The sequence below is a fragment of the Papio anubis genome, chromosome 17, assembly GCF_008728515.1.
Source record: "Papio anubis isolate 15944 chromosome 17, Panubis1.0, whole genome shotgun sequence".
Taxonomy (NCBI): domain Eukaryota; kingdom Metazoa; phylum Chordata; class Mammalia; order Primates; family Cercopithecidae; genus Papio; species Papio anubis.
In genome coordinates, this window is record NC_044992.1 from 51256432 (window position 1) to 51278216 (window position 21785).

Here is a 21785-nt window from a genome sequence, read left to right on the forward strand (position 1 = left end):
CGCCACCACGCCCGGCTAATTTTTGTATTTTTAGTAGAGACAGGGTTTCTCCATGTTGGTCAGGCTGGTCTCAAACTCCTGACCTCAGGTGATCTGCCCACCTTGGCCTCCCAAAGTGCTGGGATTACAGCCATGAGCCACCGTGCCCGGGCAAAAAAAATTTTTTTAATTAGCTGGGTGCAGTGGTATGTGCTTGTAGTCCCAGCTATATGGAAGGCTGAGGCAGGAGGACTGCTTGAGTTCAAGGTCACAGTGAGCTATGATTGTGCCACTGTACTCCAGCCTAGGTGACACAGCAAGAACCTTTTTGTATTTCATTTTTTTGAGACAGAGTCTCCCTCTGTTACCCAGGCTGGAGTGCAGTGGCAGAATTTTGGCTCACCACAACCTCTGTCTCCTGAGTTCAAGCGATTCTCGGGCCTCAACCTCCCAAGTCGCTGGGACTACAGGTGCATGCCACCACACCTGGCTAATTATTTATATTTTTAGTAGAGACAGAGTTTCACCATGTTGGCCAGGTTGGTCTTGAACTCCTGACCTCAAGTGATCCACCTGCCTCGGCCTCCCAAAGTGCTGGGATTACAGGCATGAGCCACCGCACCCAGCTGAACCTGTCTTAAAACAAAACAAAACAAAACGTGTTGTATCTCCACCACTATTTCTGTCTAAGGATAATCTGGCCTTCTTCAAACCTCAACTACTCCTTTTCCTCTTATGTCAATGGTCCTGCATACCAAAATCACAGCCTCTTCTCCCCACTGTTTTATTTCCCCCTCCCTCTACAAAAAAACATTAATGTCTGTCTCCTCCCCTTCCTAACTGAAGTAATCATGCTGTAGTTGTTGCTTGCACAGGTCACCCTAATTCATGTCTCAGTGTTTAATGTTTATGGATGAGATCACCCAAGAAGATATCACCAGGTGGTAGGTAAGAGAAAAGACCAGGAGAGAATATAGAATATTTCAGTATTAAACTACCCAGCAAAAGAAGATTATAGATGAATGGTTAGGAAAAGCCACGTTACTGAACATTAGATGTAAATTCTTTCTTTTACCATATGCCTATTAGTAAGTGATGAAAATTAATTTTATTCAGTAAGAAAAAAACAAGTATTTGGTAACAGAGAAAATTAGATACTAATGCCAATTACAGATAGTGAAAAATTGAGAGAAAAATAAATAAATACAAATTATTTTTATTCTTATTTTTGAGAGTCTCCCTCTGTCACCCAGGCTGGAGTGCAGTGGCGTGATCTCAGTTCACTGCAACCTCTGCCTCCCACGTTCAAGTGATTCTTGTGCTTCAGCCTCTCAAGTAGCTGGGATTACAGGTGCCACCACCATGCCCGGCTAATTTTTTGTGTTGGGATTATAGGCGTGAGCCAATGTGACCGGCCCAAATTCTTTTTTTTTCTTGAGACACAGCCTCACTTTGTTGCCCAGGCTGGAGTGCAGTGGCATGATCTTGGCTCACTGCAACCTCTGCCTCCTGGGTTCAAGTGATTCTCCTGCCTCAGCCTCCTGAAAAGCTGGGACCACAGGCGCATGCCACAACATTGGGCTAACTTTTTTCTTTGGAGATGGAGTCTCGCTCTTTTGCCTGGAGTGCAGTGGTGTGATCTCAGCTCACCGTAGCCTCCGCCTCCTGGGTTCCAGCAATTATCCTGCCTCGGCCTCCTGGGTAGCTGGGATTACAAGCAAGTGCCACCACGCCTGGCTAATTTTTGTATTTTTAGTAGAGATGGGGTTTTGTCACGTTGGCCAGGCTGGTCTCAAATTCCTGACTTCAAGTGATCCGCCCGCCTTGGCTTCCCAAAGTGCTGGGATTACAGGTGTAATCCCACTGTAATCCCAGGAGCCACTGCACCCGGCCAGGCCAAATAGTTGGATATCAAATTAATTTGTCATAAAATTACCATGTTTTGCTATTTTCAGGAATTCAGCAAAATGCCTTAAAAGTATGGTATATATTCTTTTTTTTTTTTTTTGAGACGGAGTCTCGCTCTGTCACCCAGGGTGGAGTGCAGTGGCCGGATCTCAGCTCACTGCAAGCTCCTCCTCCCGAGTTCACGCCATTCTCCTGCCTCAGCCTCCCAAGTAGCTGGGACTACAGGCGCCCGCCACCTCACCCGGCTAGTTTTTTGTATTTTTTTTTTAGGAGAGACGGGGTTTCACTATGTTAGCCAGGATGGTCTCGATCTCCTGACCTCGTGATCCGCCCGTCTCGGCCTCCCAAAGTGCTGGGATTACAGGCTTGAGCCACCGCGCCCGGCCTGGTATATATTCTTTAACAGCACCAAGTATGCCTGCTCTAAGGCATTTAGGTATATATACATGAACATATACATATACACGTACATATGTATATGTACTATATATTTTCATCACCACTACCACCATGAAAACTTAAGCTGGTTAATGAGGTTTTAAAAATGACTTAGAGATATAATTCATATACCCTAAAATTTACCCCACACCCCTTTTTTGGAGACAGGGTTTTGCTTTGTCACAGAACTGGAGAGCAGTGGCATAATCAGAGTTCACTGCAGCCTCGACCTCCCAGGCTCAACTGATCCTTCCCACCTCAGCCTCTCAAATTGCTGGGACTACAGATGCACTCCATCATGCCTGGCTAATTTATTTTTACGTTTTGTAGAGACAGGATCTCCATATGTTGCCCAGGATAGTCTCAAACTCCTGGGATCAAGGGATCCTCCTGTCTTGGCCTCCCAAAGTGCTGGGATTACAGGCGTGAGCCACTGCTCCTGGCCCAAATTCACACATCTGAAGTGTCAAATTTAGTGGGTTTTAGTACATTCTTAGAATTGTGCAGCTATCACCACTATCTAATTTTAGAACATTTTCATTACTCCCAAAAGAAACCTCATACCCATAAGCAGTTACTCACCATTTCCTCTCTGCCTAGCCCTAGGAATCTACTAATCTGCTTTCTGTCTCTATACATTTGTTTATTCTAGACTTTTCATATAAATAATACGATATGGGGTCTTTTGTGACCAGCTTCTTTCACTTAGCATACTATTTTCAAGATTCACGCATGTTGTATATACCAATAAGTCTTTCCTTTTTATTGCTGAATAATATTCCATTGTCCAGATGTATCACATTTTATCCATTTACCAGCTGATGGACATTTGGGTTATTTCCCTTTTTGGCTATTATGAATAATGCTGCTATAAACATTTTTGTGCAAGTTCTTGTGTGGACATATGTTTACACTTCCCTTGGGTATATACTAGTAATATGGTAACTTTGTATTTAATGTTTCGAGGAAGTGTCAAAAACTTTTCCACTATCTTTTCACTATCTCATTAGCAATGTAGGAGGGCTCCAATTTCTTGATATCTTCTCCAACACTTTGATAGTGTATCATTTTTATTTTAGCCATCCTAGTGGGTATGAAATGGTATACATAAATTTTGTGGTTTTGTGGATAATGAGTTTTAAGTATACAGGTGGTTGAGTATCCTGTATTTGAAATACTTAAAACTGGAAGTGTTTTAGATCTTGGAAGCTTTTTTAGATTTTAGAATATTTCATTGTATATTTACTGCTTAAGCATCCCAAATCTGAAAACCCAAAAAGCTCCAGTAAGTATTTCCTTTGAGTGTCATGTTGGCATTCAAAAACTTTTGGATTTTGGAGCATTTTGGATTTTAATTTTTTGAATTTGGGATGCTCAATCTGTATTTACATAGCTAGCACTCCAAGAACATATCTGGGGACAAAGATTTGCCCCATAGGTAAAATCTGAAGGCGGATAAGTCACAAGAGCTGCTTGGGTTCAAAGCAAATGGCACAGCAACAACCCAGTTCAGAGCTCTCTTTACAGTACTGTCACTAAAGAACTTATTACTTAGGTTGCTTTAACTTTTCAGACTACAATAGAACAAAGAGTCTAATCCCAGAATCTCTACCACAGTGCATCACTGTGATAAATTAAGTGTAAGGGGCAGAAAGGTTGAAACTGTAGAACAAAAGTAAGGCAGAATCATTTTTAGTCAACTGGGATTGAGTGCCAAGATGAAGAACAGTTAGAAATACATAACAAGAGAATGCCTGGTTTACATGGCAACATTAGGGTCCTGAAGCATCTGTTTGAGGGTTACCCCGAATCACAAAAGCAGACAGCTCCTCTAAGCAGAAGGGGATTTTTTCAACAGTTTTTGTTTTTGTTGTTTTTGAGACAGAGCCTCACTCTGTTGCCTAGGCTGGAGTATAGTGGCACTGTATTGGCTCACTGCAACCTCTGCCTGCTGGGTTCAAGCAATTCTCCTGCCTCAGCCTCCAAGTAGCTAGGATTACAGGCGTGTGCCACCACTCCCGGCTAATTTTTAAAATATTTTTAGTAGAGATTGGGTTTCACCATGTTGGCCAGGCTGGTCTCGAACTCCTCACCTCACGTGATCCACCCACCTCGGCCTCCCAAAGTGCTGGGAATACAGGAGTGAGTCACCACGCCTGGCCTTCAGCAGATTTTTTCAAGGTTACCTATGTTGAGATTGCTGGGTATAAGTTTACTCCCAACATAAGCAGAGGAGGGTGAGTACATAAGACTTAACAGATGAAAAGGCATGAAACATGCTAAAGTTTTGGAAGACTGGCCAAATGACGTCAATTTTCTTATTACGCAAAACAGACCCCAAGAAAATGGTATGAATAGTGGTATAAAGTACCACTGAACCCAACATTTTCACTCTCTGCTATAGGTTATTACAATAAAACTACAACATGTTCAAGTGCTGAGATGCACTCCTTTCTTCAAACCTGTGTTGTTTCTTTCTTTTTTTTTTGAGATGGAGTCTCACTCTGTCGCCCAGGCTGGAGTGCAGTGGCCGGATCTCGGCTCACTGCAAGCTCCGCCTCCCGGGTTTACGCCATTCTCCTGCCTCAGCCTCCCAAGTAACTGGGATTATAGGCGCCTGCCACCACGCCCCGCTAGTTTTTTGTATTTTTTAGTAGAGACGGGGTTTCACCGTGTTAGCCAGGATGGTCTCGATCTCCTGACCTCGTGATCCGCCCGTCTCGGCCTCCCAAAGTGCTGGGATTACAGGCTTGAGCCACCGTGGCCGGCCCCTGTGTTGTTTCTTAAAGCATAATCTCTTAAGAGAACTATGCTGTTTAAGTAATATATGTTACCGGGTAATGAAACAGTCAACTAAGAGTAAATAATCCTGTCAAAAAGCAGTTGCAAACAGTTTAGACAAAGGTAACTAAATCATGTATTAATATATTATATTCTGTACAAATCAGAATACAGTCACTGGTGGCTGCTAGAGGCTTCATCTGTTTTAGTTCTGCTATTTAAAGCTCAGGGAACTACTGCTTTTGTTCACAACTGAAACAGACCTTGGAATTAAATAAGACTTTAGTCCTTTTAGAAAATGTAAAAAGTATAGGAGTTTTTATACTAAAGGTATTTTAGCAGAAAGAAGAGGGAGGCTAAAAGCATCTTCCTCTGACTGAGACACTGAATCCTACAGGTAAAGGAATTTTTTTTTTTTTTTTTAGACAGGCCTTGCTCAATATATTACCCAGGCTTGAGTGCAGTGGCAGGATCTTGGCTCACGGCAATGTCCACCTCCTGGACTCAATCAAACGATCTTCCTGAGGAAAATTCTAAATTTCTGTTCCTTGGTAATGTATGTTATTGTGTAATGAAACCATCAAGTAAGGGTAAGTAATCTTGTCAAAAAGCAGATGCAAACAGTTTAGACAAGGTCAATCCTGTCAAAAAAGCAGTTGCAAACAGTTTAGACAAAGTTAACTAAATTATGTATTAATAGATTCAGCCCCTCCAGTAGCTGGGACCACAGGCAACTGCAACCACATCCAGCTAATTTTTGGGGGGATTTTTTTTTAGAGACCAGGTTTTGCCATGTTGCCCAGGCTAGTCTCGAACTTCTAGGCTCAAGTGATCTGCCCGTCTCAGTCTCCTAAAGTGCTGGGATTACAGGTATGAGCCATCACGCTTGGCCTAAAGAATTTCTGAAGATGCTTTACAGTACCAGATTTTGATAGTCTGGATCAGACTACCAGAGATTGAAATCGCAAGGAAGTTGGTCCCAAGACTATTAGCAAGGAGGCAGCTTTTCAATGTGCCAGTTCCCCAGTATCAGTCAGAAGCCATGGGAAACTGTGTGGGAAGGAAGGAAAAGCATAGGCCTGAGTCACAAATTTAAATGTTTACAGGAGTTTGGCAGGTAACATAATGAGTCACACAGATTGGAGTAAGAGAAAAGATGAAGTGGAGATCACAGCTAGTTGGAGAATGAGCAAAGAGATGGCCACTGTTCAGCTTTAGTCAACTGTTATGTTGAAATGTAGGCCCAATGTTGTCTGATAATTTTAACTTTTCAAGATAAGCCAAAGCCTAAATTATGTAAAATCTAATTTTTAAAATTTGGGAATCAACTGAAATTAAAAAGGGAAAAACTAACAACGTGAAGGTCAGATAAAATATATCTGTGAGATAATTTGTGACCTCTAGCTTATGTACTAGAAGGACCTTTAGTAGCACAAACAAGAGGCTAAGATTGGAAGAAAAATCCTGAGTAGGTAACAAGGTACAAAGGAAGCAGCCAAAAAGAGAGAAAGAGAGAAAAGAAAAGAAAAAGAGGAAGGAAGGAAGGGAGGAAGGGAGGGAGGGAGGGAGGACTGACTATAAAGGTGGTGCTGCTATTAATTTACTTTTGGGAAACAGAATATTCTTTGGAGTTTGAATTTTAGGCCTCTTGAAATGCTAAAGAATATGATTCCACTGTCATATCCATTAGCAGACAAATTTTTTTAAAAAGATATGCAAAATAAGGAGGCAAGGAGGTAGGGATAGAAAAATCTGTAGTTTCAAATTTGTCTGTAACTTATACTAAGCCAACAAAGGTAGGAGATGATCAGTGCTAATGTCTTTTTTTTTTTGAGACGGAGTCTCGCTCTGTCACCCAGGCTGGAGTGCAGTGGCATGATCTCGGCTCACTGCAACCTCCACCTCCCGGATTCAAGCAATTCTCCTGTCTCAGCCTCCCTCCCCAGTAGCTGGGACTACAGGTGCGTGCTGCCACGCCCAGCTAATTTTTGTATTTTTAGTAGAGATGGGGTTTCACTATGTTACCCGGGATGGTCTTTATCTCCTGACCTTGTGATCCGCCAGCCTCGGCCTCCCAAAGTGCTGGGATTACAGGCGTGAGCCACGGCGCCTGGCTAATCAGTGCTAACGTCTATTGAACATTCAGGTGTATCAGAATTAACTCATATAAAAAGAAATCATACATTGGGTTTCTTCAGAAATGGAAAGGCCTACTCTTAGAGATTTCAAAATGTAGAGATTTCAAAATGTATTAACATCGATCACTTGAAAACTAGGGTTAAACTACTGAAAAGAGCCAAAATACCTAATCAGCTTCTGTATCTCTGAAGATTAAGCTGGGTCTTAATATTTTTGTGTTAATGACTCTTTATAAAATCTTGGAAAATCTGAGAAAAACCAGTGAAGAGAAAGAGGCACATAACACCCCCACATACCGTCAGGAAACAAACAACCCAAACCTTGAATGAAGGTGACCATATAGCTCCTTTTGGAGAGATTATTTGTGCCTATTTAAGGGAAGGGTATGTTTAGGATCCTGCCTCTACTATAGTTTACTACTAACATAATACATTATTTCTCTGAAAAATATTAATGGTGAAAATCTGATAGAAGATGCAAACTAGGGATTGCTAATACAGGGTTGAAAGTACTTACCTATTATCTCAGATTCATAATAATCCTGTGTGCCTTCCTGGAAGACAAGACAGGGTGTCTTTATGATTTTAGAGCATGAATTTGGAAAAATGGTAGGTCCATTTGTATGTTAAGTTCATGTCCATCAAAGAGGAATGAAAAATATGTCCTTCCTCCTGTTAGGGGTTATTTGGCTGTGTTGTACCAAGGTCAATTAAAGATTCCTTAGAAATTCTTTTTTTTAAATTCTCTGAGACAGGGTCTTGCTCTGTCACCCAGGCTAGGGTATAGTGGCATGATCACAGCTCACTGCAGCCTCAAACTCCTGGGCTCAAGCGACCCTCCTGCCTCAGCCTCACAAGTAGCTGGGACTTACACTACATGTGCGTGTCACCACATCAGGGTATTTAAATTTTTTTTTTTTTTTTTTTTAAGAGACACAGAGTCTTGCTCTGTCACCCAGGCTGGTATGCAGTGACACAATCATAGCTCACTGCAGCCTTGAACTCCTGGCCTCAAGAGATCTTCCTGTCTCAGCCTCAGCTGGGATTACAGGCATCAGCCACTGCACCCAGTGGGTTCATCAGACATTCCAAGTTCAGGGAAGAGACGAATTATGAAAAATTTAGTGCTGTGCTTCTTTTGTTTATGTATTTATAGCATTCTGTTTTGAGATCCTACTGTTTGTATTACAACAGCAGTATGAAGAAAGGTGAAAAAGCCTACCTTTCAAGCAAATGAAGAACATTTCACCAAAACACAAAACAAAAACCAAACTTGTACTACATGTTTTTTTTTAATACATAAGATGAGCTTTTGATTAAGATGAAGAAATAAACTCACATGCATTCATTCATCATACCAGCTAAAGATTTTTCCTAGACCAGGGTTCATAGATATATATTCTGTATTAGTGAATAGGCAGTCCATGAGTTCTCCATGGGTAACCCCTAATTTTGTATTTTTATTTTGATGATACCCTAAAAAAGAGTAATAAGTGAATATTCTGGATCATCTAGATGAGCACTTTATAAATGTTTACAATGTAACTGGGGACGTAAAATGACAGTAATTTATTTGTACTAAGGTTAAATGATACCACAATATCATATATATACACAAAAGTTTTTAATTAATTCTGATGGAACAGGGTTTTCAACCGCAGCACTATTAACTGCCATTTTGCCTCTTTGTTTCAAGGGTCTTTCCTGTGCATTGTAAGATGTTACCAGCATCGCTGGCCTCTACCTACTAGATGCCAGTAGTATCACACCCTTATTGGGACAACCAAAAATGTACAGAGACTTTGCCAAGTGCCTCCAGAGTCACAAAATCTCCCTAATTTGAGAGCGAATGCAATAGACAAAAGTGGTGGGAGAGCTGAGGTAACACAAGGTGTGCAGGAGAATAAACATGTCAAATTCAAATGAACCAAACATGTATCAATGTCTACTACATTCAGGTTGAGGACAGTGTCACTAAAACATTATCATATATCACATTAATGTTGTCAATGTAAATTTTATTACATTGTAAATCTGTTTTGCTTTAGTTTTTTTCCCTTAAAAGGCAAGTTTATACGTTATTCAAATTTGAATTATACTTTTTCCTGGTTTACTTTTTTCTTTATTTTTGAGATGGAGTCTTGCTCTGTCACTTAGGCTGGAGTGCAGTGGCGCCATCTTGGCTCACTACAGTCTCCGCCTCCCGGACTCAACCAATTCTCCTGCCTCGAGTAGCTGGGACTACAGGCACATGCCACCACACCTGGCTAATTTTTTTGTATCTTTAGTAGAGATGGGGTTTCACCAAGTTGGACAGGCTGGTTTTGAACTCCTGACCTCAACTGATCTGGCCGCCTTGGACTTCCAAAGTGCTGGGATTATAGTGCATGAGCCACCACTCCTGGCCTATTTTTTTCTAGTTAAAACTTTCTTTTTCATTACAAAAATTAGCCAGGCATGGTGGCGCATGCCTGTAATTCCAGCTTCGCGGGGGACTGAGACAGGAGAATCACTTGAACCTGGGAGGCAGAGGTTGCAGTGAGCCGAGATCGCGCCATTGCACTACAGCCTGGGCAACAAGAGTGAAACTCCATCTCAAGAAAAACAAACAAAAAAACCCCTTCTTTTTCTCTTTTTTTGAGACGGAGTCTCGCTCTGTCACCCAGGCTGGAGAGCAGTGGCACGATCTCGGCTCACTGTAACCTCTGCCTCCCGGGTTCAAGTGATTCTCTTGCCTCAGCCTCCTGAGTAGCTGGGATTACAGGTGCCCGCCAAGATGCCCTGCTAAGTTTTTTGTATTTTCAGTGGAGACAGGGTTTCGCCATGTTGGCCAGGCTCGTCTTGAACTCCTGACCTCAGGTGAACTCCACCTCAGCTTCCCAAAGTGCTGGGATTACAGGTGCGAGCCACCGCACCTGGCCTTTTTTCTAGTTAAAATAGTGTGTATCCTTTCTTTCTTTCTTTCTTTTTTCTTTTTTTTTTTTTTTTTTTGAGACGGAGTCTCGCGCTGTGTCACCCAGGCTGGAGTGCAGTGGCGCGATCTCGGCTCACTGCAAGCTCCGCCTCCCAGGTTCACGCCATTCTCCTGCCTCAGCCTCCGAGTAGCTGGGACTACAGTCGCCCGCCACCACGCCCGGCTAGTTTTTTGTATTTTTAGTAGAGACGGGGTTTCACCATGTTAGCCAGGATGGTCTTGATCTCCTGACCTCGTGATCCACCCGCCTCGGCCTCCCAAAGTGCTGGGATTACAGGCTTGAGCCACCGCGCCCGGCCTCTTTTTTTTTTTTTTTGAGACAGGGTCCTGCTCTGTCACCCAGGCTGGAGTGCAGTGGCATGATCTTGCTTCACTGCAAAATCCGCCTCCCAGGTTCAGGCAATTCTCATGCCTCGAACCCCGAAGTAGCTAGGATTACAGGCGTGTACCACCATGTCCGGCTAATTTTTGTAGTTTTAGTAGAGACAGGGTTTTGCTATGTTGGTCAGGCTGGTCTCAAACTGGCCTCATGTGATTCTGTCCACCTCGGCCTCCCAAAGTGCTGGGATTATAGGCGTGAGCCACTGCACCTGGCCTAACCTTTCTAAATGTCCTTTTTCTGCCTAAAGTATCTTTTCTGTTAATATATCACAGATATTTCTTGACTGAAAAAATTCTCAAGAGCCCCAAAACTTGGGTATATACTTAGATACTAAATGTCTTAATTAAATAAAAATAAATTGAAAGAGTTTTTTATTTATTTTGTTTTTTTGAGACAAGGTCTTGCTCTGTTGCCCAGTGTGAAGTTCAGTGGCATCATCATGGCTTATTGCAACTTCAAACTCTTGGGCTCAAGCCATTCTAACACCTCAGCCTCCGGAGTAGCTGGGATCACAGACATGTGCCACCACACCCAGCTAATTACATTTTTTGTAATTAGCTTAGATTGGGGGGCGGGTCTTGTACATTACTCAGGGTGGTCTCGAACTCCTGGGCTCAAGTGATCCTCCTGCCCTGGCTTTGCAAAGTGCTGCGATTAGAGGTGTGAACAGCCGTGCCTGGCCTGAAATTTTTAAATTATAAATAGATTGAAAAACTGGAAAAGGTCCTGGATAGAAGTATTCACTGTTGCATTTTTCTTTCCTGAAAAATGAGTCTTTGAAAGAGTAAAAAAGTAACTGCCAGTATAGCTTGTCTATATATATATATATATGCTCTATAAATTTCTCTTCTTCCAATCAAGCAAAGTTGACAATATATTAAGAGAACATTCACGGCCGGGAGCAGTGGCTCACACCTGTAATCCCACTGCATTCCAGCATGGGCGAAAGAGCAAAACTCCGGCTCAAAAAAAAAAAAAAAAAAAAAAAGAATGTCCAAAGGTGTGTAGTAAGTTGAAAAGCTGTCTTGAATATAAGTCCATTAGTGTAGAAGAATCTTAAATTGGTTAGGTATGGCTAAATGTAGGAGACTGTTCCAAAAAAATATAATACCACAACCAGCTTACAATTTCTCCCTGTTCTAGAAGAATAAGACTTGGTCAAAGATTGCCTTTTACCTGTGCACTGAAATCTTTTGGTTGGCTGGAAGATGAAAGTTAAAAAAATCTTAGTTCAACAAGTCCAGCTTAAGAGATATCATTCCAGTGTTCATACATTTACAAGTTTAACAAATACAACTATTGTACCCCCCAAAGACCTAGTAAGTTATGTTAAAGTCACCCAAGATCAAACGGCTTGAAATTCTTTAATAAGCCAGAACTGTCCTATAGGTGTAACAATTTATTTTCCCTTTCTAAACTCTCCCAGGGTTTTGCCTTCTTCTGTATACCAGTAACTAGTTAAGTACAATTTTCTCTTCTAAAATGATGAGGTGGCAGCCGGGGGGCGAAGACTGCAAAGAAAGTGTAATTCATTTATCAGCTCTTCAACATGCAGCATCAGAGTTTTTTGTTAAATTTAAGAGAGCATCTAATTTTATTTTCCTTCTCAAAATTTATCTAACTTCCAAGGTATACTGAATAACAAAATGACTTAATAATAGAAAACAGTAGCCAATAAACATGAACTCTAATGTAGGGAAGTTGAAAATAACACAGTCTGCTGAATAACTCTTCAAAGTTTAACACGTTAGGAAAAGAGAAGAAATGGAAACAAAGCTCCCAGTGACCCTCGGCTGAATTACAAAATTAAATAAAAACTTAGAAATTAATAAAAGGCAAAAACATTATGTAAGATTTACAAAACACAATTCGTCAAATAGTGTATATGTGGGAGTGATGGGCTGGAGGGGGTGTCTATGCCAGGATTTCTGCCACTGAAAAAATAAAGTGTGGTGGACGACTGCACATAAAGATTGGCAGACACAAGAAATTACAGACACCAAGTTTTTGGGGGTATACTCATAAAACTCAATTGTTGTAACAATAGATAGGTACCTTCTTCTCTGTTTGCAAGTAACTACAACTCACCTGCTTGTGTGCATGATCATAGGAGTTGATATGGTTATCGAATTCCTGATGTTTCTGATATTGCTTATCACAGAGTTCACAGTAAAAGTTGGCTCTGAGGTCTTCCAAGGCTTTGGCAATTGCCTTCTCTTTGTCAACATAATCCTGCAAGAACCATGAAATACAAACAAAAAATGAACTTGATAAAACTTTAAGTGAATGTTATAAAGAAAACAGTCATCTGAGAAGACAAAAAAGAGCTTTTCATAATATTTAGTGGTACCAGTAAAAGCTGGATGAAACACAAGTGGTACTTTGGTGGGTAATTCGTGTGTCATTGTACTAACAATTGTCTTCAAATAAACAAATGTTTAAAAGGACTAATGATGCTCAACTGATAAGTATAATGCAAATATTCCAAAACTCCCAAAAAGTCTGAAATCTGAAATACCTTTGGTCTCAAGCATTTTGGATAAGGGATACAAAACCTGTATTAATATTCTAGTTTTCAGACACTAAGGCAAAAAGCATTACCTGAGTCTGTAGCCAATGATGGAGTTAAATATTCTATGGTCATTCTACATATAAGCTGCACTGCTTGGAAAGCCAACCCACAGATATGTGTTATCTGCTGGTCTTAGCGAGATTTAAAACTGTGGGACTCTTACATGTGAGAGGAGCTTGGAGAAAAACAACAACAACAAAAAACTGTGTGACTGACTAAAAGGCAATCCAATTTGCCTCATCAGTTTCACTTAAAAACTAGACATCAAAAGACATCTCAAAAAGAAAAACAGAGAAAAAAATTAAAAGATACCTCAAAGCAAGTTGAGTATATTCATTTGCTAATGTCGCACAGAAGGATGAGAAAGGGAGAGGAATGCTAAGTGACTACTTGCTTGACTTTTAGAGCAGGGTAGATGCGTTACTTTCAGAATGAGCAACTCCTTCTAGCAGATTGACCTAAAAAAGATAAGTCTTATCTCAAAGACTGTATCTACAGTTTCAAAGCAGCTCTATCATCTCCCACAAGAGCTACTTAATCAGTAAGCAAGAAAAGGTTGTATTTTCTGGAGTGGCAGTACTGAACTAATTTGGATAGACTTATTAAAACTGCAAAGTGAGTATGTATAGCACATTGTTATTTTTGCCCTATCTAATCCTTCACATTAATTTTCTTTGAGAGTTCCGGACAGTTTCATGTTGTCTGGCTGTTAAACAACTTGTGGCTTTTTTGCCAGGCTGGAGTGCAGTGCAGTTCATGGCTCACTGCAGTCTCCACCTACTGGGCTCAAGCAATCTTCCCACCTCAGTCTCCCAAGTATCTAGGCGTTTACCAGCAAACCCAGCTAACTTTTGTATTTTTTGTAGAGATGAGGTCTCACTATGCTGTCAAAGCTGGTCATGAACTCCTGGGCTCAAGAGATCCTCCCACCTTGGCTTCCCAAAGGGCTGACATTACAGGTGTCAGCCACCACACGTGGCTGCAACTTTAAGCAACAAAACTAGAGTTCCTGGTATGAATGTAGCAGTATAAGAAAACAGCTTTGATTTTCTTCTTGGGTATCATAAAAACAAAATTATGATTTAAAAAAACCCAACCAACAGCATTCAGAAGAACTGGGCAATAGGTATGATCTGGAGAATGAAAAACATGCAGAAGGAAAGTTAAGCTCTTTATAGAATCCAAATGAGGGAAATGTAGTAGAAGCCACATAAGGCAAAGTTAAGCAATATCAAAAAAGCCAAAGCTGGCAATTTCAGAAAATAGTAAAACATATATCCTGTACATAAAAGGATCCTCTGAAGTGAATATACCTACATCTCTTGCACTCATCAAGAATTTCTGAGATCTGCGAAGAACAAAGGGATGAACTTGGGTTAGCGGGGATGTGGAAACATGCAGTACAAAGAATGCACATAGAGAAAAGCAAAAAGTTCTGCCCAATTGTGGCAGATCTAAGAAAAGGCTGAGGCCGGGTGCGGTGGCTCACGCCGGTAATCCCAGCACTTTGGGAGGCCGAGGCAGGTAGATGGCTTGAGCTCAGGAGTTCAAGACTAGCCTGGGCAACATAGTGAAACCCCGGCTCTATCAAAAATACAAAATATTAGCCGAGCATGGTGTCATTTGCCTTTGGTCCCAGCTACTTGAAAGGCTGAGGAGGGAGGATCACTTGAGCCTGGGAAGTGGAGGTTGCAGTCAGCCAAGATTGCGCCACTTCACTCCAACCTAGGTGACAGAGTGAGAACTTGTCTCAAAAAAAAAAAGGCTATCAACACATGATCACTAAAGGAAGATCCACTCAACTACACAGGACAAGAAAGTGTGACAATGAAAATGGTCTCAGAACAGTCAATGACAATCAATAGTGTAGTAAAGTTATTGAATCTTAAAGACAGACTCCTTTCAGCAGCTATGCAAAAACAATCAAGGAGGGGAAGATCAGGCCAGCCTTTGATCTCTTCAACAACAACACACACACACACACACACACACACACACACTCTCTCTCTCTCTCTCACACTCACACTCTCTCTCTCAATTCCAGAAGACAGTGGTACAAAAATACAAGATATCTAAGGAAATAATTAACTTAGGATTTTATATGTATCTTTCAAATACAGGGGATACACACATGTATATATAGTTATACGTATGTGTACATATATACACACATATACATAAGTTGATAATTATAAGTTGTAATTGCCTAAATTAATATTACTATTCTTATTTTTTTCAGACAGCATCTTGCTCTATTGGCCAGACTGGAATGCAATTATAGTTCACAGGAGCTTCGATCTCCTGGGCTCAATTAATCCTCCCACTTTGGCCTTCTGAGTTGCTAGGACCATACGGGCATGCCACCATGCCTGGCTAATATTTGTATTTTTCGTAGAGACAAGGTTTCATCATGGTGCCCAGGCTGGATGTAAATTATTTTTATAGGCTTATGTTTATATAAAATATATATGTATATAAATAATTCAAGAAATACTGTTTGCACAACTACGTTTAAATAAGTTAATAAGGTACAAACTTCAGAAATAATAGGAAAAAACTCAGCAAAAGAACTGGCAGATTGCTTCAAAACCATTTACTCCTATAACTAAGGTTAAAAGAAATAGGGCTACTAAAGTATAGACATATAACTATAGCATATACATATAACTATGTATGTTATATGCTGTCAGAAAATAGAAATGATATGAATAATAAAAAACAGGGTGGGCAAGCAGAAGCAAATAGGAATTTGAGTTTGCTTACTGCTGCAAACTCAAGAGAAGTTAAAAGAACTTTACAAAACATGAAAATTATCAAGTAATAGAAGTATTGTACATAATATATTATATTAAATGGTATGAAGTCACATACTAAGAATGGCCATTTTACTTATTAACATTATATGATAGAGTTTTTAAAATGGAAGAGGAAAGAAGAGAAAACAAGCTAGTTTTTTATTGCTTACAGTATGAAAATAATGGACGCTCAAACATGGATAATTTTATTAAGTTATAAAGGTAACTAGAACAACAAATATAATCCATCCTATATCCATCCATCCATCCATCCATCCATTTATTTCCCACTTTGAGACCACATAATAACTTAAAAAATAAAATAGGCCGGGCGTGGTAGCTCATGTCTGTAATTCCAGCACCTTGGGAGGACAAGGCAGGCAGATCGCCTGAGCTCAAGAGTTTGAAACCAGCCTGGGCAACATGGCGAAACCTCATCTTTATCAAAAATACAAAAAATTAGCTAGGCGTGGTGGTGTAGGCCTGTAGTCCCATTTACTTGGAAGGCTGAGGAAGTCCTTCAAAAAGTACTCGTAGGCCGGGCACGGTGGCTCACTCCTGTAATCCCAGCACTTTGGGAGGCCAAGGCGGGTGGATCACCTGAGGTCAGGAGTTTGAGACCAGCCTGACCAACGTGATGAAACCCTGTCTCTACTAAAAATACAAAAATCAGCCAGGCATGGTGGTGGGCACCTGTAATCCCAGCTACTCGGGAGGTTGAGGCACGAGAATCACTTGAACCTGGGTGGTGGAGGTTGCAATGAGCCGAGTTCGTGCCATTGCACTCTGGCCTGGGCGACACAGCGAATTGAAAAAAAAAAAAAGTACTTGTACTTGTAGAGGCCAGGCATAGTGGCTCACACCTGTAATCCCAGCACTTTGGGAGGTTGACGTGGGTGGACAGCTTGAGCCTAGGAGTTCAAAACCAGCCTGGGCAACATAATGAAACTCTGTCTTTAAAAAATATATAAAAATTAGCTGGGTGTGGTGGCATACACCTGTAGCCCCAGCTGCTTGGGAGGTGGAGGTGGGAGGATCGCTTGAGTCCAGGAGGTCGAGGCTGAAGTAAGCTGTGATCACTGCCACTGCACTCCTAGGTGACACAGTGAGATCCTGTCTCAAATAAACAATACTCACATAATATTTACACAGACAAAAAGTCCATTATAGGCTACAGAAGAAACTATAATTAAAAAGTCAGAAATGAAGAAGTAATACGCACAACATATAAACACAGTATAATACAGCTAAGAATTAACAAAAAAATTTAAAAGACCCTTCCATGAATCTGAAACTGCAGAATTTTAAGGGAAAAAAGGATAATGACAACATTATATAGAGAGTAAAGTATATTGCTTTAAGAAGTTAAGCCAATGTGTATTCCCTGAACACAGGTTTAACCCCTTACAGCAATGGAAACAAAATAAATAAAAGTCACACTCTGGAGAAACTCTCGTATATACATACACATATACAAGAAAACATTATTCCACTTATATAAAGTTAAAAAACATGTAAAACTAGGCCAGGCGGTGGCTGATGCCTATAATCCCAGCACTCTGGAAGGCCAAGGCGGGTGGATCACCTGAGGTCAGGAGTTTGATACCAGTCTGGCCGACATGGTGAAACCCCGTGTCTACTAAAAATACGGGAAAACAAACAAACAAACAAACAAAAAAACCCAGCTGGGCATGGTGTCACACGTCTGTAATCCCAGCTACTTGGGAGGCTGAGGCACAAGAATTGCTTGAACGCAGGAGGTGAAGGCTGCAGTGAGCTGAGATCGTGCCAGTGCACCCCAGCCTGAGCAACAGAGTAAGACTCTGTCTTTAAAAAAAAAAAAATTAGCTGGACGTGGGGGCGCATGCCTGTAATCCCAGCTACTTGGGTGGCTGAGGCATGAGAATTGCTTGAACCCGGGAGGCAGAGGTTGCAGTGAGCCGTTGTGCCACTACACTCCAGCCTGGGCGACAGAGCAAGACTGTCTCAAAACCAACCAACCAACCAACCCACCCATCCACTTCATAAAACTAAGCAATACATGTTTAGGATACAAAACACATTAAAAAACCATTTTTAAATGCAAGGGAAAATAGAAGAGGAACACTTCCTAATTTATTCTGAGTGTTACTCTGATACAAAGACATTACAAGAAAACTACAGACTAATATCTTTTCTGTGTACAGATGCAAAAATGCTCAACAAAATGCTATCAAACCAAATTCAACAGCATATTAAAAGGCGAAGTGGGATTTATCCCAGGAACTCAATGTTGGTTCAACATACAAAAATCAATCAATGTAATACACCATTACAATGTAATACACCATTATTAATAACAGAATATAAAAGGAAAAAACCCACAAGATTATCTCAATAGATGCAAAATAAGCATTTGACAAAATCCAACATGCTCTTTCATGGTAAAAACACTAAACAAAGTAGGAATTTCTAGAAACGAAGAATTTCCTCAACCTGATAAAAACAAAAAACCCCCAGCTAACATCATAATGGTGAAAGACTGAAAGCTTCTCTATTAAGATCAGAAAGAAGACAGGAATGTTCACTCTTGCATTTCTTTTTTTGAGATGCAGTCTCACTCTGCCTGTCGCCCAGGCTGGAATGCAGTGGTGTGATCTCGGCTCACTGCAACCTCCGCCTCCTGGGTTCAAGTGATTCTCCTGCCTCAGCCTGCTGAGTAGCTTGCATTACAGGTGCGTGACACCACGCCCACCTTCAACTAATATTTATTGAGTACTTATGTGCCACACACTGTGCTGGCTGCAGGATATATATTGGCAGACAAACAGACATACTCTCTCCTCAATGCCCTTTCTGACTAGTACAGTAAGCAGAATATAAATTAGTGAATAAAAATTTATAATTACAAATTGTAAGAGAGGTTGTTGCAAGAGAATAAGGCAGAGTGGTTATTTAAATGAGTTGATTAGCGAAGGTCTATAATGAGGTAATATTTAAGCTAAAACCCAAAGGATAAAATTTAACCAAGTGAAAGATGATGAAACATGGTGTCATGACCATTCTTGTGCCTAGAGAAAGAATGTAGCCAGAAGAAGAGGGCCCAGGTCTGAAGTTGAGGAACTCCAGTATCTGAAGTTCAGGCAGAATAAACAGCAGCCAACAAAGGAATCTACATAGAAGCAGCGAGACAGACAAGAAGTGACTAACCTAGGAAAGTAAAAATTCTTCGAAACCAAGAGTAACGAAAATGTTTTAAAGAAGAAAGAGTGTGCCAGGAGCAGCGGCTCACGCCTTTAATCCCCACACTTTGGGAGGCCAAGGAAGGCAGATCACGTGAGGTGAGGAGTTCAAGACCAGTCTGGCCAACATGGTGAAACCCCATCTCTTTTTTTTTTTTTTTTTTGAGACGGAGTCTTGCTCTGTCACCCAGGCTGGAGTGCTGTGGCCGGATCTCAGCTCACTGCAAGCTCCGCCTCCCGGGTTCCCGCCATTCTCCTGCCTCAGCCTCCCGAGTAGCTGGGACTACAGGCGCCCGCCACCTCGCCCGGCTAGTTTTTTGTATTTTTTAGTAGAGACGGGGTTTCACCGTGTTAGCCAGGATGGTCTCGATCTCCTGACCTCGTGATCCACCCGTCTCGGCCTCCCAAAGTGCTGGGATTACAGGCTTGAGCCACCGTGCCCGGCCTGAAACCCCATCTCTACTAAAAATTCGAAAAAATTATCGGGCCGTGGTGGCTCATACCTATAGTCCCAGCTACTTGGAGGCTGAGGCACGAGAATCACTTGAATCCGGGAGCAGTGAGCTTAGATCACACCACTGCATGGGCAAGAGTCAGACTCGGTCTTAAAAAATAAATAAATAAATAAATAAATAAATAAATAAATAAATAAATAAATGATTTATTGGATTTAGCAAACAGAAGTGTTTGGTGGCCTTGAATAAAGTGGTTTGGTGAAAACTGCTAAAGTCAGTGTAAATAGGCTGAAGAGTGAATAAAGAGAGATGAAAGGAGAAGAAAAAGGGGAAGGAGAAAGGGGCAGGAAAAGATGAGTTAAGTTATATTATAGTTCTGGATAAAATAAAACATACAAAAATTTAATATATAGCTAAGCTAAGTTCAAAAACAAGAAAGGGGGTCAAGCGCGGTGACTTATGCCTGAAATCCCAGCAAACTGGGAAGCCGTGGCAGGCAGATCACCTGAGGCAAGGAGTTCAAGACTAGCCTGGCCGACATGGTGAAACCCCATTTCTACTAAAAACACAAAAATTAGGCCAGGCGCAGTGGCTCACGCCTATAATCCCAACACTTTGGGAGGCCGAGGCGGGTGGATCACAAGGTTAGAAGTTCGAGACCAGCCTGACCAACATGGCGAAACCCTGTCTCTACTAAGTGTTGGGGTTACAAGTGTGAGCCATTGTGTCTGGCCTCAAAGGACTTTTAACAGTTTTTACTGCTACCACTACTTGACTACCTACTATGTAACAGGCATTGTGTTTTCAAACACTAACTCGTGTAATCTTCCTAACACACTTTCGAAGTAGGTATTACTATCGCTACAGTTTTTACAGAGCCAGTAAATAGGAATGTAATAGAAATCTGAGATCTACTACTAACTACCACCAAATGTCAAACAAATGCTGTTAGCAACAGTGATAATTTTCAACAAAATTTGAGTTCTTTCTTCTTCAGTGAGCACCTCCCCACCTTCCAATGAATAGCTCTGTTTAAATACCTTGTACTTTTGTCTCAGCTCTTCTGTGTCTTCTTTTTCCACTTCTAGGACACGGCGCCGTTCGGTAGCATCTTCAGCATAATCAAGCTTGACAAAAATAGATATGATTAGACTTAATTCCTAAAGTACCCCCAAGATTAGCTATGAAAAAGTTATTTGTACAACTACAGTATTATCTGAAAACCAAAAAAATTGTATTTTGCTCAGCTACTGCTTGCTTTACTGTCACCCCACAGAGAAAATCACATGCAAAATAGTTTGTTAATCCTGTCATGCTGGTAGTTTCCAAAAGGCACATTTGTTGAAAGGAGACTTCACTTCAATGTTAATTTTCTTTTCTTTCTTTCTTTTTTCTGAGATGGAGTTTCACTCTTGTTGCCCAGGCAACAAGATCTTGGCTCACTGCAACCTCCACCTCGCGAGTTCAAGTGATTCTCCTACCTCAGCCTCCCGAGTAGCTGGGATTACAGGTGCCCGCCACAATGCCCTAATTTTTTTGTATTTTCAGTAAAGATGGGATTTCACCATGTTGGCCAGGCTGGTCTTGAACTCCTCACCTGTAGCTGGGATTACGGGCGTAAGCCACCACGCCTGGCGACTCCTAATTCTTTGAAAATTAACATTGAGTTTGGGCACGGTGGCTCACGCCTGTAATCCCAGCACTGTGGGAGGCCGGGGTGGGCAGATCACCTGAGGTCAGGAGTTCAAGACCAGCCTGACCAATATGACAAAACACTGTTTCTACTAAAATATAAAAATTAGCTGGGTGTGGTGTCATGCGCCTATAATCCCAGCTACTCAGAAGGCTGAGTCAGGAGAATCCCTTGAACCCGGGAGATGGAGGTTGCAGTGAGCCGAGACTGCGCCATTGCACTCTAGCCTGGGCAACAAGAGCGAAACTCCATCTCAAAAAAAAAAAAAGAAGAAGAAGAATTAGGAATCAATGAAGAAAATATTTTAGGCAAAGAAAAGTAGGTATTACAGATGGCAGCTGAACCCAATTCTATAGAAGGCAAAGCTTTTATCACAGCAACATTTTAAGAGCTGAGCAACACTGCCTGCTGAAGCAAGCACCAAGGTCTGGATCTAAGTCTGATATTGC

The 21785-nt window shown here is 41.3% G+C and overlaps 1 protein-coding gene across 11 annotated transcripts in view; it reads right to left on the bottom strand.

The window, feature by feature from the left end:
* Positions 1–21785, bottom strand: part of GPATCH8 (G-patch domain containing 8) — a 106085-nt gene that overhangs the window by 16954 nt on the left and 67346 nt on the right. For 6 of the 11 annotated variants that reach the window (XM_009190801.3, XM_021929282.2, XM_021929280.2 and 3 more), the window contains 3 exons: positions 20684–20770; positions 12689–12832; positions 7762–7798 (listed from right to left, as the gene is read on the bottom strand). In XM_009190801.3, the coding sequence (XP_009189065.2) occupies positions 7762–7798; positions 12689–12832; positions 20684–20770 (268 nt within the window). Of the gene's footprint in view, positions 1–7761; positions 7799–12688; positions 12833–14489; positions 14521–20683; positions 20771–21785 lie in introns of all 11 variants that reach the window. The other 5 variants (XM_003913169.4, XM_021929283.2, XM_009190807.4 and 2 more) reach the window with 2 other exon arrangements.